Genomic DNA, 17997 nt, shown 5'->3' with positions numbered 1-17997 from the left:
GGTGTCAATTTTATTCTTTTAGTTTTGCTGATTTCCACATTACAGGTCTCTTCGTGGACAATATAAAACTCAAAGGCAGCATTACAAATGTAGACAGTATGATTTGAAAGACACGTGTACATTATAAAAACATGTACCACATGGTATTCATCTGATAACACAATCAGCCCATTTGCTGTGAGATGTAAACATTTTCCATTATTGCAAAAATTCTAATGTTTCTCAACATTGCTTGGATGCTGTTCTGACTAATAAAACCAAACTACACAAAAACTGATATGTCATGAAATGTTAAAATCTTAGTTTTTGGTATTTTGCCTTTATTACAGGCAGGAAACATGTTGGGTGGGACAAGATCACCAAAATGCCCACGTCAGTCTCCTGACTGTGTATATGGATTACATGTGATCCATTCAGCTGCACCCTTCGTAAAACAAAGTGGATTTTCTTATTGTACTATTTCAAAAAAAAATGTAAAACCACGTTGTAATCTGGAAGATGGTCTGCAGTGAAGCACAGTACAATGTCTTTGATTTGAAGCTTTGTAGTAGAGTGGTTTGAACAAAGCAGTAAAGCTGGATTTAAATTTGTGCACAAAGGTACTGTGATGCTTTTGGAAAAAGATGTGAAGCCAACACACACACACACACACACACACACATACAGACACACAAACAACACAGATATATCCACATTGCCACTAATAACTCTTTTACTCTTCTAATTTTAAGAGCTGAAGTTAAAACTTGGGCATGGGGATCTGTGGAGTATAGTCAGCCAGGAGAGAAACCATCAGACCCTGGAAGAGATGACAGTTATCACGATCAGTAGATGAAGATAAACTGGAGGCAAAGTCTATTCGAAGAAGATTCATCTAAACGACACATTAAATAATGGAGGCTTCAGCAGATTACCCACCATGATGGTCCATTTCCTATTCTCGGCCTCTGGGAAGACGAGGGAGCGGGACGAGTAGAACACCTGGTCATCTACCTCTTCCATTTTCCGAGGGAGACAGTGCAGGAAGGTCCAGTCTGGTTTGGCCACGCTTCCTGTCTGTAATGGACCAACGACCAAACATGTAGATAAAATCAACAAAGTGTGGTGACACACCGGGTAGAATAAAAATGTAAAAAATAAAATTCTATTAAATTTGTGCTTTGTTGCTAATGAATGGTGTCAGACTTATACTACTTCTACAGATCAAAATAGTGGCCGTGTAGTGTGTCTCATAATATCACGCTGTCCATTTTTACCTTTACTATCCTGTACTGTGTAAATCATTTTAACAAATCACATTTTATGAGTTTTTTAAAGTTTACCTTCTCAGTTACATGTAGTTTGAGATGGTTAAATGCAGTTTTGTTTAGAGACATAGACACTGTTTTGTGCAGTACTGATTTGCTTGCTGTCGTAGTGTGTGCACAGAAGTGAGACATTTGGAAATGAGCCCTGCTGCAGCTGGTGGACAACTGCTCACCTCTCCAACATCTACCGGTGGCTTGATGTGTGAGCCGAAGACTGGATACGAGAACAGGGGGGGGGTGTGTGTGTATTTGCTTCTAAATGATACAAAAATAATGTCCTTCTTTACCTGCATGGTAATCTGGTAACCATGGAAGTCTTTGAGCCTTTTTTTCTTCTCCTCTTCCTGGCCCATGCTGACCCAGGTGTCCGTGACCAAAACATTGCTGCCATGGGCGGCCTCCATGGGGTCAGAGGTCAGAACGAGTTGGGTCCCGTGCTGAGAAAGAACGTAGTATTATTTATTAATAATAACCCAGACAGACTTGTTTAATCAGAAAATTAGCCAACCAAAGTGCTCTGTTTAGACAGACAGACAGATAGACAGATAGACTTTATTGATCCCACGAGGGGAATGACACCTCCAGAGGACCTCACCTGTTTGGAGAGCCTTTGTGCCTCTTGAATAACACTCTGTTCTGGCTCATAACCCTGAGAATAAAGATGCAGTTTTATCTCAGTGTCACTAAAAGTGCAGAGATGAGAGGCTGGCTGCCAGAAAACAAAACAATAAGTGCAGCATACATGTACGCGAGAGTGTAACAAGAGGCGAACCTTCGGTGTAGCAACCTTAAGATGAACTCCCAGTTTGGCAGCCGTCATCATGAAGGAGTGGAGGACATTGTTCCCGTCTCCAATCCAGCTCACCGTTAGTCCACTGAGGGAACCATAATGCTCCTGGAGGAGAAACGTAGTAATTCAGGAAACGCTACACCATTGCTGCGCACTGGATGAAAATTGTAGTATATCGAGCGGTGAGAGTGCCTGTAAAGTGAGGAAGTCAGCCAGGATCTGGATCGGGTGGTAGAGGTCAGACAGACCGTTGATGATGGGGATGGACGCCTCCTTATCCAGCTCCTCCAGCGTAGCGTGGCCGTACACTCGCGCCAAGACAATATCACAGAGTCCAGAGAGAACCCTGTGGTGACAGCGCAGAGATCACATGCAGGCTCAAGTACTGAACCAGGAGGGACGATCAGGCTAAGAAACACCCCACCTGTTGTTGTCACAGTAATCACAGCACACTACAAGTCAACATCAGAGGACAATATGCTAATAATGACCAGGTTTGTTTTTTTTCAACATGTCCTTGGTTAAACAAAGATCATTTAACATTTATGTATAAGAAATTATAACACTCACTTAGCTGTGTCTGTGCTACTCTCATTCACTCCCAGATGGATGTCCTGCGAGGTGAGGAAACAGGGGTGTCCACCCAGCAAAGCAAAACCTGGCATTATGATATTAAGACAACTTTAGTTTTCCTAAAAGCAAAGTAGTATTTAAAGAGAACAATCACATAGAACAATGTGAGCGTTGAAGGGGAGTAGAGGGGGTGGGGGGGGAACGAGAGGAGAAAGCTGTTCAGACTGTTTTGTTAACAGCTTGCATTGAAAGTTGCCCTTCAGCTGTTCTTTTGTGTCCTCATTCACAATGACTTTGCATCAATGGTATCGGCGCAACTAAAAGTCGTGTCCTCATGAATGAAATAAAGGTATGCAGCTCATCTGCGTAAACTTGACACTTAAAAATTGCCTTTATAAATGTGGCCTGAAGTGTCCCACCAACTTTTTTTTATTTATTTTTTTATTGATAGGGTTGTCTGACTGAGCCACATGTGTAGGAGTGAATGCTTATATACAAACACCTGTTTCTGTGGACATTCTTGTTCTGGTGCTCCTCTTCTCAAATATCATGGCAATGGACTTTCCTTGTAGAAGAGGCAGATACTGAAATAGAAATGACAGATGGCCTCTTTAAATGACCCAACCAGAGAGACCACAGAGTAAAAAGAAAATCAAATGAAAATAGACGTTAGTATTTGTTTATAAAAACCTGTTTTTCATGCTTGATCCGATGCTTGAGGTCCGCTGACACCCACAGCAGCCTCTTGATTTCTTCGGAGCTAAAATCTTTAAGTGTGAGACAACTGCGACCTTTTAAATTTACTGAACCAAGGGAGGCAGCCCCAGTCCTGAAAAAGTAACAAACGGAGGCCAATTGCACATATCGTTATTAAAACACGCACTATTGACAAAACTTTCCTGTTTCCACATGTGAAATAGTAATGTGGAGTTTCTTACCCAAACCCTCGTGCCGAAGGGTTATAAAGAGATTTTAAACATTTGAAAACGGGACTGTTCACAGAAAACAGCCTCAAAGACATTGCAGCTCAAAGTAAATTCCGGTGGGAGCGTGTTGGTGCGTGATTGTATCATCAGATGTCCCAAACGCATGCAGCCAGAGCAGAGAGCTGCGTGGCTTTGCTGACGTCACCGCAGGAGCCGGAAATGAGGCGTGGTTTCTTCTAGTTTTGTGTTTTGTGCTTTGAAAATAAAATGTAACGATATCTGCTTTTGGAAATTAATGTTGTAATAAGTGATGTACGAAGAGGGCGTATTAGGGTCATTGTAGGTAAAAAAATGAATGAATAAAGATACAAATTACGGTGATTCAAAGAAAAAAAACAACAACAACTCAAGATTAAAGTTGTAAATTTACTAGAAAAAAATCGAATATTTTCTGAAAATATAATGCCCCAAATTTACGATGAATAAACTCGAATAATCTATAAGAAAGTGATAAATTACCTTTAAAAAAAAAAAATCACCAATTTGACAAAAACCTCAGGTTTACTTCTGAATTGACGGCAATGTCTCTATTAAATCCAGATGACTTTGAAAATATGATCATTTTGGGCTAAAATCACGAGTATTTTTTTTTTTTTTTGTATTGCTCAATTAAAATGCAACGTATGTTTACATTTTTGATTAAGTAATCTGCTGCAACTACAGTAGGCCTACGTCAAGTGGCAGAGTGGTGTGATATATGGATATATGGGTGTGATACGTCAATTTGGGCGGATTAATATTCTTGTTTTGAGGTTATTAACGTTATTTTTAACTTAAACCAAAACTTTTAAGAACACGTTATGTTTCATTAAAGTCTGTTTTTTTTGTATTAAAGTAATTAATCTCCTGACTAAATATTTTTAAAAGGCAAACATGAGCATAAATATGTCTCTATTAATTAAACGTTACTTTCACTTGTCCTTTAAGGACAGCCAGCTGGCTGAGATCACTCCTGCTGACCTCTGATCTCTCCGTGATCTCCCTACCGGTCGTGAGCTCGGAGCTGCGCGGTGAACAGGAGGAAGAGGAGGAGGAGGAGGAGGCAGCGGTGTGAAGGGGATAGCGGTGGAGAAGATGGGGCAGACCGATGTGAACATACCCGGTGAGAGTCCTTCCCACACTACTAGGCAGCATATTTATATTTTTAAATACCTGGCCTTTCCTCTGCTGACAGTGTGTATGTGCTGTAAACCTGCTGCTATTTCTGGCACCCTGCTGCTACTTAACTCGCCTGACATCGGGCAGCAGGCTGGACTGGGATTTACCCGGTGTTAAATTGGAGAAGCGCTGTAAATGTGTGCCTTGCTTTGCTGTATTACCCGATTTAAGGCTTCCTAAACACGAACCACACTCTCATTCAGCAGAAACAGGAGCCGTCTTCACATTTGGAAAGAGCACTTTTGCTGATAATGTGCCAAGCAAGTTCTGGTTAAAGAATGACCGTCCGGTGCATATATCATGTGGTGGAGAGCACTCAGCGGTCACCACAGGTACGTGTGCTAAACGCTTGCGTCATTAAAACGTTGTTCATTATGTAGATCATGTCGGTAGACAAATCAAACTTCTATCCCTGTAATGAATGTGAAGGAAACGGGAGGCTGCTCATGTTTGGTGAGAATACATGGGGACAGCTGGGGCTGGGATTGAAGTCTGCTGCTGCCAGCAAACCTGCCTCTGTGAGAGGTAAGACACTTTACGCTTGGACTGTACCTAGTCACGATTTTCTACTGCTGTTGTCATTTTCAGGACTAATTCTTTTATCAGTTGGTCCATAAACTGTCAAAAAACATTGAAAAGCCCACGTTAGCCTGCTTGTTTTGTCACTCCAAAATCCAAAGACATTCAGTGTAATAGCATCTAAGTAGACGATATTGTAGAAATGACAACTGATGCTTCAACAAAATATTTACACAGTGATTTTTTATAAATAATCACAAGTAATGTGGATGTAATGACTAAGTGAGTCGTCAAGTAAAATAACAGCTAAAACAGTCTTGTAAGTTTCAGAAAATAACATAATTGTATCATAATGAACCCTTTAAAAGGAGGAAAAAACAACATTTGAGCCGTATGATGATATCCAAAATCTAAGATCATATCCAGTCTCACATCACAATATAAATCTGATATTGATATTGTCCAGTCCAACAGGTAAGCTTAAAAAAAAAATTATATAACCATAGAAAGATTGATATTTTTGATTTATTAATGACTGAAACAATTATATGATTATCTGAAAGGTGGTCGTTAATATTTTGTCAATTGACTAATTGATTAACTGCCAAATTGTTTCAGCTCTTCTTTGCATATTGGCAGAAAAGGCCTAAATTAGGGTATTTTTGAAGTCCTTTTTAAGTAGCTGCAGTTTAATAATTGTGTATTTTCTGTCCAGCCTTGAAGTCTGAGAAGGTGAAGCTGGTGGCTTGTGGGAGAGATCACACGATCATCTACACTAGTAAGATATCATATAAAGAATATTAGAATAATATGTGACATATTTGCATGGACACAGAATATAATTCTCCCTAAATTGTTTGCCCTTGCATTGAATTCGATTTCAATATTTTCAGGTCGTGGCAATGTGTACGGTGCTGGTAGTAACCAGGAGGGGCAGCTCGGTTTGGGCCACAGCAACAACACTGCGTCCTTTCGCCTGCTGCCTGCCTTCTGTGACTGTGCACCAATCAAAATGCTTTCTGCAGGATGTAACACCTCAGCTGCCTTAACAGGTCCAAACAGTGATCATACAATCAATGTATCTGCTATTCAAGATGCTGTAGCGGAGGTCTAAACTGTATATATGTGTGTGTTGTTTGATTTTTTGTTTTTTTGTGTGTTGGTAGAGGACGGGAGGCTGTTCATGTGGGGAGACAACTCTGTGGGTCAGATTGGTGTAGGGGACGAGGGATTTGCAGCAGAGCCCAGAGAGGTGGATGTTGGTGAGGAGGTGATATGGGTCTCCTGTGGGTACCACCACTCAGCATTTGTCACAGGTACAACAGAGTCCAGCCAAATATAGCAGAAGAGCCCCTCACCCAGTCTGATCTGTAATTTAACCAATTTTCAGAAACCATTTACTGTGTTGTCTTTTTTTCCCAGTGAGCGGTGACCTCTATACGTTTGGTGAGAGTGCGAATGGAAGACTTGGTCTCGAGGTGCGGCAGCTGGCCAATCACAGAGTCCCTCAGCGGGTGCAAGGCATTCTGGGTCATGCCACACAGGTGTGCTGTGGAGGAGAGCACACAGTCACAGTTACAGGTACGTTACCGGCATAAAGAAAGAGCAAAGTATTGATATTATGAAGTGAACAGGCTCCATTACTAATAAAAGCATTTTTCCCTATATTATCAGGAAAAATCAGTGTGACAATCTTCAAAGACACCTTATTTTTTAAAGGTCATGAAATCGAAGAAAAAAAAAGTCACTTCTATTAAGAAAAACTTTTAGTACAATGAAGTTGCAGTATTTTCTACATATAACGATTAAAAATGCACAATAATCATTTCTGAAATGGAATGCAAGTGTAAAGAAGTATTAAACTAAAATATTCAATACTGATGAGTGTGTCTGTTTTTACTAGGGGAGAACGTGTACACGTTCGGCAGAGGTCAGCACGGTCAGCTGGGCCACGGAACGTTTCTGTTTGAAGTTCATTTGCCAAAAGCACTGGAGCACTTTTCTAACAGCAGCATCAGACATGTCGCTTGTGGAGAGAGCCACACCGCTGTGATCACAAGTGAGCCACGTTTGAACATCACGCTAGTTTAAAAAAAATGGTATTGCCTGTTCAGGTTTGTTAAATCATGTTTTACACGTCAAGAGTACTCAAGGCTGCAGGATCATGCGTTTGGTATTTATGGGGCTACAGGTAGTTGTTCAAATCCCCAGAGGAAATTCACCTCGCCTGCTTTGCTACTGACATTAGTCAGTTATTGAATCTGTACGATTTCAAAGAAATTCCCAGAGCCACAGAGTCTTTAAGAAATTCCATTACAAATTATATTAAACTGATAAAGCAGCATTTCCTTTCAGACATTTTTGCTCGATAAATTACTTTGACAAATAATCAATTGTCAAAATGTTAATTGATCAAATTTCTGTCATTTGACAAATGGATTTATCCACCAATCACGACAACGTAATAAATCCTGATTAGTGCAGCAATATTTAAATATTTAATATTGATTTTTTTTAATATTTAGAGTCAAAAAGAATGAAAAAGAAAAAATATCACATAGAAATTCACATAAATAGTAAATATATATAATTATTAACATGTATGTTGGCCAGGTGTCAGCGGCTGTTTCTCAGTTTATAAGAAGCGAAAAATGTTGCTCACAATTTCTGCAGTGATTGAATATGTCGAGCCTTCATCTAATTCACACATCCTCATCCTCCTGCACAGACAGCGGGCTGCTCTACACGTTCGGTGATGGTCGTCATGGAAAACTTGGGTTAGGGGAGGAGAACTACATCAACCAGTTCAGCCCGACACTCTGCACACGGTTTCGCCAATTCAACGTTGAGTCAGTAAGTGAAGGTGGTTTCAGGGCAGCAGGGATGCAGGTCATGCATCAATCCCAGGTTTTGATCTCGAGGGGATCTACAGGTGTTAAAAAAGGCTTGAAAGGCAGTGAGCTGAGTTCCCTCAAAAAAGATTATTTTTTTTAAATGGTTAATCCGGTCATGCATTTTCAGCCACTTCTCTGGGTCCAGGTTATAATAATTGATATTTAATTGTGTTAATTAATGTTACATTGACAACAAATGATTGTTTTCTCGTGTCCTCTCATGAGGTGTCCGGTGGTGGTCACCACATGTTGGTACTGGCTGCGCCCAAACCACCAGAGAACCAAGAAGCAGTGCCAGAGAAGGACGTCATAATCACACACTTTTTGGAGCCAAGTTATACAGAAGTTCTCTTTCCAGACACTTTTATTGATCCAACTCCACTTGTCCCAAAGTCAGCTCTATCTGCTCGAGCCCGTCACAGAGAAAAAGTAGGAACCAACTCTTCATTACTAATATTTCAAACATAACAATGTTTTTACATTAACATCAGAAAACAGGGTGCAAATCCTGAAAAGTTGTAAAAAACACAGCATTTACTGTTCATAAAAATGAATGGTATTGAAGGACATTAAATTAAATTCACAAAAGTCTGAGTTACTTTCTCTTGCCTGTTGTAGGCAGTAATGTTTTGATATTTGTTTGCAAGGTTGTGGGCTGTTTGGACATGTTATACACTTGTGAACTGTCTGACAGCACAGGAGGCTGGTCAGTCTTTAAATGGAGCCTCAGTAGGCACCACTAGACCTGCAGCAAACCAGTGTAAAAATGGGGATGCATCAACTTTTGTGACATCTTTCCATGAAAAGGATTTATGTCATAGTCATGTGAGTGTTTTCCATGGGTTAAACCATCCATTCCTTTTAATTTTGTAACAACTTAAAGATTAAAATTATTGTTAAAATAAAACCGTGATATAATCATAACAAAATAGTGGCCTTTATAATCCCCACTGGTTTTCCATATTTTTATACAATGGCCATGAAACTGGAATTAAATTGCATTTAATATCTACACCACTATGTGGCGTTAAAAGGTCTTACAGTCTCCGTGGAGAAGTTTCTCATCTTGACTTTAGATCATTGTAATCACTGTTTAACTCCAATGGGGGGCAGTGTTACTCCAGACTTCAGATCTACTGTAGCACACGCAAAGGAACTGCTTGAAGGGGGCTCCTTAAGACACATTACAGACCAAGCTCAGTGCTGTTTTTGCTGCTTTCTGTCTTTCAGGAGAGTTCTGTAGAGCTCTTCGGGGAGATGTTTCAGAGCCTCCCACGTCTTTGTTCTGGCTTCAGCAACACCTCACGGCAAACGTCCAGAAACAGCCTAACCCAAAAAACGTTTTCAAAGGACATTACGAGCCCTTCATCATCACCCAAACCACAATCACAAGCAACAGCAAGCCCCCTTCTCTCCCCCAGATCTCAGTCCATATCCCCTCAACGACTTTTGTTATCCTCAAAGGAATCGAGCCCACATTCACAATCATCACGCACACTTAAGAAAAAGGCCTCCACCATTGCTTCTTTTAAGTCTATATCTAAAGAGTTGCCTTCTCCCTTGCTGTCACCTAAATCTATAACAAAAAGTAACCCCAACATCCCTGTATCCACTAGACAGACTCCTAAAACCAGAGTATACCGAGCAGCACAGACTAGAAAGGCCTTAAGCGACAAACTGTCATCTCCTTTACCTCCTAAAGAGCCCTGCAGCCCGACTAGACCCCCCACTCATGTTTCCAATAAACATCTCAGTGAGGGTGAGCATCCTGCGACTCCACAAACAGGTACTTTGATCCTATAATTTTAACAAGTGTCTAGAATGCTTGTTGTGTTCATGAAAATATGGAAATAGATACTGCAGTTTAACCAAGTCTTGTTTATTGTTTCAGAGGGAGAAACTGTCAAGAGACAGAATGTCACTGAAGATGTGGAAGAGAAAGGAGTCGACTCAGACTTTTGGTCATATACGGTGAGAGAAGTGGATTTTAATGGCTCATTAAGCAATTGATAGAGTAGATATCATCCACTGAGTCATAAACAGAGAGTCAGTTGAATGTTATTTTCCTCTTTTGGCTTCTTCTTTCTGCTCTAGATTATATGCACTCCAGGGCAGGAAGCAGCTACGTTGAACACTCACTGACTTTTCCAGGAAATGTGCATACCTCAGCATACATACTGTATGTGTGTGTGTGTGTGTGTGTGTGTGTGTGTGTGTGTGTGTGTGTGTGTGTGTGTGTGTGTGTGTGTTCCTGTAAGCACAAGTGTGTAGGTGTGTGTGTGTGTGTGTGTGTGTGTGTGTGTGGAGAAAGTTTCCACTTAGTGTTACACTGAAGTGAAATTGATTCTGGTGTTTTAGTCTCTCAGTTTTTCATCTTAATTTTGTTTTGTTCCAAGAATCTCTGTGATGAATCTCATCCAGGCAGATTCAGATGTTTGGATAGCTTCTGCCAATACACAAATGTGTTTGGGCTCTGGCCCTCAGATACACAAACACACACAGATACACACACACACACAATTGCTTCGGAAAAGTTGGCAGGAATCCTTCCACATCTCATCAGTGTTTCCACAGCCAGCGATGAAGCAAGCTGTGAAGGAGTCTCCTACGTTGTTGTGTGCAACGGGTTACTGCAACATGTGGTGCTCAGTAACCCGCTGCTGTCCTGTAGCTGTAGTGGTAGATGTTCGTCAGCATGTACAGTATGTGCATATGTGCTCACGTGTGTGGGCTGTAAGTGTGACAAAACAATAGACTGAGTAGCTCTAGACAGGCTTGCATTGGTGCCACACTGGCTGCTCCGTGATTGACACCTCACTGACCCCCAATTAACCATAGCCTGTTTATCCCCAGAAGAGATGGAAAAATATGGATTCCTCGTCTTCGCTCCATCACCACAGTGGCTTTCTTTACCTCCCACCCACACCTGTACTTGAGGCTGACTACCTTGTTATGTGGGCCCACTGTGCCATATGTTTTATGATATTCTTGGAAGCCCCATTAAAATCCACACATACTCCATCATTTCCATATGCTTAAAGATTATTTTATATACATGTTCAAATTATATTGTACAAAAATGTACCAAAATGTATTTTTACATGATGATCACATCTAAATATACACTTCCAATAAATGTTCTGTAGTGTAAAATACAGATGTGTAATATTCAAAACACCTTAACAACTGAAACATCTCTAAACCGAATAAGGTTCATACGCTGAATTTTAAAGCATTAAAATGCTAAAGAACCTAATTACCGTCATATTGATTGCAGACCGGCTACTGCGCTGATGCCACTTTTATTTTTATAACATGGTATTGTCCAGCCTATGACCTTTTTTTGCCCAGTTTTTTTTTTTTATATCTGACCAAATTTGTGTGATTTATTACAGGAAAAGAAAAAGGGCAGAGCTCTGAGACGAACTGCGAAAGAGGCAGAACAACTCCTATCCAATAGGAAAACAGATCAAAACTCTCCTGAGGCCTTAACCACAGAACTTCTGAAAGGCACCAGCTCCTTAAAGAAAGATGTGTCTCCACTGAAGAGCACAAAGAAGAACCACAAAGTCAAAGGCAAAGAGAACATTACCAAGGAGTCTGATAAAATCAAAACTCCAGAAAACAGACAACCTCAAAAGAAGCTTTCCCAGCTTAAGTCACCAATACGTGATAAGAGCAAACTGTCAGAGTACAGTCCAAAAACACAACAATCGGTCTGGAAGAAACTGAATGAAGCGCAGCAGAGACTGACTGAAGTGAAGAAAAATCCCAGGAAGAAAAGAAACTTGACAGAAAGTAATATAAACCAAGAGGATGTGAAAGACAGCTCTTTTCAGAGAGATTTGATGGGGACCCCAAAAAGGGAGAAAATGAAATCATCAACTTTAGACAAGAGATCTCCTGTTATTAAGGTTACTAAAGGAAATGAAACAACCAGTTCGATTTCCATTGAAAAGGCTGCAAAGGAAGATGAAGTAATCCAAAACAAAAGCAAACCTGTTGAAATTGAGGTGCAACAGGGGACGCACCGAGTCAAATCAACTCCAACAAAAGATCAGAACAAGGTTAAATCTACTACAGGAAAAAGTCAAAGTAAATCCCTACCAGCAAAAAAAGAAAGCACACCTGTGACCATATCTTTTCAGCCTCAAGCTAAGAAGTCTCTAAGTGTAAAGTCCACACCTGTGAAAGTTAAAGGGATGTCAAAAGAGCTCCGATCCACACCAGTCAAAGATCAAAGTAACACGCCTGTTAAAAGTAAAGATAAAGGAAAAGGTGAGGAAAATGAGTTAAGCATTGCCACGGACACCATTCAAAAAAGGAAAGGCAGAGCTGTGGATAAGCAGATGTTACCTAAAGTACAGGACAAAAAGAAGGCAAATAAATCTGAAAATGAACTGAAGACAAAAACAAAAGCCGGGGGAGAAGGAGAGAAAGACAAAGTTAAAGCTGAAGCTGATGTCGACTCTAAAGATAATAAAAAGACCAAGCCAAAGCGTAAGAAGATCGAAGCGCCATCCCGGCAGGATACACCTTCTGAAGTGACACGAAAATCCATTTCCTCACAAAGCCCCAAGAGAACAGAGGTGGTTTCTGTCAGTGGTGCCAAATCCCTGCAAGGCTCTGAACCTCTTGGTCCGGATTTGCTTGTGAATGAAACAGACAGAGAGGAAAGTCAGGGCCTGACAGAGGAAAAACCAAGGTGGGGTGAAATTCTCAGTACCGCAGCATGTCTTCTTCCTGCTGTTGGGATGGCAGGTGCAGCTATGGGGGTCTTCAGTGAGGCAGTGACAAGTGTCAGGGGTTTCCACTCTGACAGTGACAAAACCAGCTCGACACCACCTAAAACACCCGTTAAAGCAAAGCAATTCAGAAAGCAGAGCGCAGTCAAGCTGCCCTCCTCTTCCTCCACATCGCCACAGTTGTCTTCAACAGAACCATCGAATGAAATAGAAGATGGCACGAAGAAAGACATCAGTGTACTATCAGAGTCAAGAGAGGAAGAGGAAAAAAGTAGTGACACCACTCGTGACCCATCACAACAGGAGGCGGTGAAAAGTGACACGTCTGAGCAGATGAAGGGTGCAGACATGGAAACATCCACACAGGAACAGGGTGAAGAGGATGAAGATGAGAACACCTTTAAGGCTTCTGAAAAGGATGTGGATAACAAGGGAGATGAAACAGATACTGACGATGAGGAACTTGAGGAAGACAAAGAGGGAAAGAGTGGAAGCGAGGTGGAAGATGAGGAGGAGGAGGAGGATAGTGAAAGTAGTAGCAACAAAGAGGCTGAAGAAGAGAGTGGTTCTGAAGAGGGTGATGAAGATCAAGATCAGGAATCTGAGGAAGAAGAGGATGGGGAGAAAACAAACTCCAGCAGTGAGGAAGAAGAGGGCGGGGAGAAAACAAACTCCAGCAGTGAGGAAGAAGAGGGCGGAGAGAAAACAAACTCCAGCAGTGAGGAAGAAGAGGGCGGGGAGAAAACAAACTCCAGCAGTGAGGAAGAAGAGGGCGGGGAGAAAACAAACTCCAGCAGTGAGGAAGAAGAGGGCGGAGAGAAAATAAACTCCAGCAGTGAGGAAGAAGAGGGCAGAGAGAAAACAAACTCCAGCAGTGAGGAAGAAGAGGGCGGGGAGAAAACAAACTCCAGCAGTGAGGAAGAAGAGGGCAGGGAGAAAACAAACTCCAGCAGTGAGGAAGAAGATGAGGAGGAGAGCGATATGGAGACCGAGGGAGAGGAAGAGCACAGTAAGGAAACAGGTGGAGGATGGAGTGAATCCGAGTTGAGTGAAACAGCTGAGGAGGAGGAGGAGGGTGAAAGTGAGGAGTCGAGTGAAGAAGACAATAAAAATGATGAAGAGGAAAGTGAGGTGAGTGAAGATGAAGAGAAGAAAAGTGACGATGAATCAGAGAGTGCTGACAGCAAGAGCGAAGAGTTGGAGGAGGATGAGGAGGAGGAGGGAGAGGAAAGTGACACTGCAGAGTCTGCAAAAAGCGAAGACGAAGATAAGGTTAATGAAGAGGAAGAGGATGAAACTGAGGAACAAAAAGATGATGAAGACTCCACAGAAAGTGAGGATGAGGAAAAAGGCTCAGAGGAAGATAAAGAGACAGAAGAAAGTGAAGGAGAGAAAGATGATGATGATGAAGACAGTGAGGCTAATGAAGAGGAGGGAGAGGAAGAGGAAAAAAGCAATCAAGAAAATGAAGACGAAGAGGGTGAGGAAGAAGAGGCGTCTGTAGATGATGAGGAAGCTGAGAAAGAAGAAGATGAGGAAGACAAAGAAGAGGGTGAGGAGAAGGAGGAGGAAGATGAGGGAGAAGCTGAGGGTGAGAGTGCAGAAGAAGATGAGGAGGAGGAAGATGAGGGAGAAGCTGAGGGTGAGAGTGCAGAAGAAGAAGAGGAGGAGGAGGAGGAAGATGAGGGAGAAGCTGAGGGTGAGAGTGCAGAAGAAAAAGAGGAGGAAGAGCGCACAGGGGATGAGGAAGAAGAGGATGGAGAGGATGTTGCAGAGGAGGAAGGAGAAGAGGAAGAGAGTGAAGGTGAAGGTGAAGAAGAGGAAAAAATAAAAAATGCAGCGGCTACTGAAAAAGCTACAGTTCAGAGTGATGATGAGCAGGAAGCAGAAGATGAAGATGAGGAAGAAGAGGAGGAAGATGAAAATACAAAGATTAAACAGAAAACACAGACAAGACTAAAAAATCAGAGATATGAAGGAAAAAAGGAACAAACTGAAAGCAAGGAAGGTGATGAAGGTGAGGATGATGAGGAAGAGGGGGGAGAAGAAGAGGGTGATGAGGAGGAAGGAGATGAAGATACAAAGATTAAACAGAAAACACAGACAACACTAAAAAATCAGAGAGGTGAAGGAAAAGAGGAACAAACTGAAAGCAAAGAAGGTGATGAAGATGAGGAAGATGAGGATGAAGAGGAAGAGGGGGAAGAAGAAGAAGGGAATGAGGAGGAAGAAGGAGAAGGTGAAGATGCAAAGATTAAACAGAAAACACCGACAAGACTAAAAAATCAGAGAGATGAAGGAAAAAAGGAACAAACTGAAAGCAAAGAAGGTGATGAAGATGAGGAAGATGAGGATGAAGAGGAAGAGGGGGAAGAAGAAGAAGGGGATGAGGAGGAAGAAGGAGAAGGTGAAGATACAAAGATTAAACAGAAAACACCGACAAGACTAAAAAATCAGAGAGATGTAGGAAAAGAGGAACAAACTGAAAGCAAAGAAGGTGATGAAGATGAGGAAGATGAGGATGAAGAGGAAGAGGGGGAAGAAGAAGAAGGGGATGAGGAGGAAGAAGGAGAAGGTGAAGATACAAAGATTAAACAGAAAACACAGACAAGACAAAAAAATCTGAGAGATGAAGGAAAAAAGGAACAAACTGAAAGCAAGGAAGGTGATGAAGATGAGGAAAATGATGATGAGGATGCTGAGGGAGAGGAAGAGGGGGATGAGGAGGAAGAAGGAGAAGGTGAGGAGGAAGAAAAAGTAAAATTAACAAAAACCAAAAAAGAGGACAAGCAGAAGTTTCCAGACAGAAAACAAGAGAAAGAAACACCCAAACCGGCACCGAGGACGAAGACGAGGCTGGACGGGGACAAGAGGCCGGACGGGGAGGACGGGGACAAGAGGCCGGACGGGGAGGATGGGGACAAGAGGCCGGAAGGGTCGCAGCAGTTCTGGAACAATGTGCTGCCTCAGTACTTGGACCTGCAGTGACGCGAGCACACGGTCTGATGCTGTGAAACCTCACTGGGAGTCACTCCATGAAACTGTCAGCTGAGTGCTTCAAACAGCAGCCTGCTGTTATTCTGTATTTTCTCTGACTGTCAACAAATTACCTGAAAACTCGAGAACAAAAGCATCTGACTCCTCTTTGACACACACACACACACACGGCCATTTTAATCCGAGGATGTAAATCTCTAAAAACAAATGCGTAGCTCATTCTTTTTCTTTAAAGCTCCTTTATTAATGAAACAGCGTGATACTTTGGTACTTGGTACCGCAGGACACTGAATAATCTGCAGCTTTTAATACTGCAGTGGATATTTACAGAGCACACTGCCGCCTGCTCTGCTCAAACATTATGCTGAGATGGGTGAGAGCGAACCAAAATAATACATTTGGGGCCCCGACAGCTAAACAATAACCTGAAACTCACTCTAAAAGTCAATAAAGCAGAGGGGAGCTGCAGACTCATGTGAAACCTTTCACATTGTTCCTCCACTTTAAACCGCAGCACGCATGTTCAATATAATGGATTTGTTACCGAGCGTGTCTCATTTGTGTGTTTTTAAAGACAGTTTAACATTTCACCGTTGTAACATTATCAAACTTAAGAGAGAGATATTTAAGTTGAATTGCTTAATTAAAAATATAATAATCAATGCAGCAGAACTAGATTTTTTTTATTTTTTTTTTAATCTTTTTCTTTGTAAAATAGTTGACAGACAGTACCCACAATGCAACTCCACTGCTCACCATTTAGTTGATGATTCAGGTGTATAATAGAGGCTTGAGCAGCCTTGATCGACAACGCTAGAGAGACAGTACTTGTTAGTGGGATGGATTTATTGATTAGGTCCTTTCATGGGATTTGTTGACAGAAAAATACAGAATATCAGAATACACTTTAAGAAATGTAAACGTGACTGTCAGTGAAGATTTGTTTTGAATTATTCTCTCTCTGTTTATCTTTTGATGTGTTCTCCTCTCTATCTGCAGACTTTCTGATGTAAAGGTCTGATGAGTGAATCACCTTATTTGAAACAAGTTTGAAACGTTTCATAAATGTATTTGTATTCCTCGTGTCTGTCGAGATGACGATGAATTACGGTCCGTGAATAAGAGGATTTTTATGCCTTTGAGACTTGGAAGTGAGCCAAATGTTCACACCCTGCACCAGGACCAAACCTCCCTCAGGAAGAAAGTCACCAACATCAACTAATTGTAAGCATCATAACTAGGCCGTCTTAATCGTAAATCCCAGGCTGAAACCACATCAAAGTGTCACACAGAGCCAAGTGAACAAAGACGGAGTCAACTGTTTCCTCACCTGACCTCAGAGAAACATCTCTCATCCTGAGGAGGCGTTTCACTTGGCTACCTACCTAATTACAGCTCCGGAGATCTTCTCGCAGTCGCTCCGCTGCACGCCTCCTGCCTCTCCTTTCTTGTTTCCCTTCAAGACAAGGAGCTTCGTGTGTGGATTCGTCCCCTGCACAGGGGTCTGTAACCAAACCACATGCTCGTGGAGACAGAAAATTAAACACTGATTACTCTTTACTTTCACCCAGTTTGTCTACTGTGTGTGTGTGTTACAGAACATATTAATGATCATCTGTGTGTCGAGCCAGAATTGGTCTAATCTGCTGAAGAACATCTACAAACACACTGCACCTCCTTCTACACCTCAGCCTCTAAGAGATGAAAAAAAACAACTTAAGACGGTGATTAGGATACCGTTACTCTAATAAGAAGATATCATCAGAATAGTGTTGCTAGGAAACTACTTGGATCCAACTTTACTTCCTGTAAAATGTTTACATCATTAGGAACAGGGAGTAAACTTGCGCCCGTGTTTCCACTGTGGCCCACGGCTGTGTGCTGCTCTTCAGAGGAGCTCGGCGGATACTGCAGGTTATTCTAACAGGAGGCACACAACCAGGCGAAGAAGGTGGAGTGAAACGAATAGAAATAGACATTTTGACTTGTCAGACAGATGGTTATCTGCCGTGTGGCCTGGCTGTAACT

General features: G+C 41.8%; 2 protein-coding genes across 3 annotated transcripts; one reads left to right on the top strand and one right to left on the bottom strand.

Annotated features, from left to right (window-relative positions):
- Nucleotides 1-690: 690 nt before the first annotated feature.
- On the bottom strand, nucleotides 691-3761 carry otc (ornithine transcarbamylase). The gene is made up of 10 exons (XM_069153584.1): nucleotides 3609-3761; nucleotides 3361-3499; nucleotides 3173-3254; nucleotides 2668-2755; nucleotides 2290-2443; nucleotides 2080-2202; nucleotides 1903-1956; nucleotides 1595-1744; nucleotides 919-1056; nucleotides 691-799 (listed from the first exon to the last, which is right to left on the bottom strand). Exons 1-10 carry the CDS (start codon nucleotides 3689-3691, stop codon nucleotides 740-742), a joined length of 1071 nt encoding a protein of 356 aa, XP_069009685.1. The 5' UTR covers nucleotides 3692-3761; the 3' UTR covers nucleotides 691-739.
- Nucleotides 3762-4639: 878 nt separating this feature from the next.
- On the top strand, nucleotides 4640-17535 carry rpgra (retinitis pigmentosa GTPase regulator a). 2 transcript variants are annotated; one of them, XM_069154081.1, is made up of 13 exons: nucleotides 4640-4758; nucleotides 5021-5146; nucleotides 5244-5339; nucleotides 6049-6111; nucleotides 6227-6385; nucleotides 6500-6649; nucleotides 6756-6914; nucleotides 7237-7392; nucleotides 8062-8186; nucleotides 8453-8656; nucleotides 9458-10013; nucleotides 10119-10198; nucleotides 11623-17535. In XM_069154081.1, the coding sequence occupies exons 1-13, from the start codon at nucleotides 4731-4733 to the stop codon at nucleotides 15958-15960; spliced, it is 6240 nt and encodes a 2079-aa protein (XP_069010182.1). In that variant the 5' UTR covers nucleotides 4640-4730; the 3' UTR covers nucleotides 15961-17535. The 2 variants fall into 2 exon arrangements, with proteins under 2 accessions (XP_069010182.1, XP_069010181.1); XM_069154080.1 differs by having other exon boundaries at nucleotides 5018-5146.
- The last annotated feature ends 462 nt before the right edge of the window (nucleotides 17536-17997 follow it).

The sequence above is a fragment of the Embiotoca jacksoni genome, unplaced genomic scaffold, assembly GCF_022577435.1.
Source record: "Embiotoca jacksoni isolate LCO1_2020_lvr unplaced genomic scaffold, fEmbJac1.0.p SCAF_2, whole genome shotgun sequence".
Classification (NCBI taxonomy): domain Eukaryota; kingdom Metazoa; phylum Chordata; class Actinopteri; family Embiotocidae; genus Embiotoca; species Embiotoca jacksoni.
The sequence above is the reverse complement of the archived record's forward strand: the minus strand, read 5'-3'. Positions and strand labels throughout refer to the sequence as shown.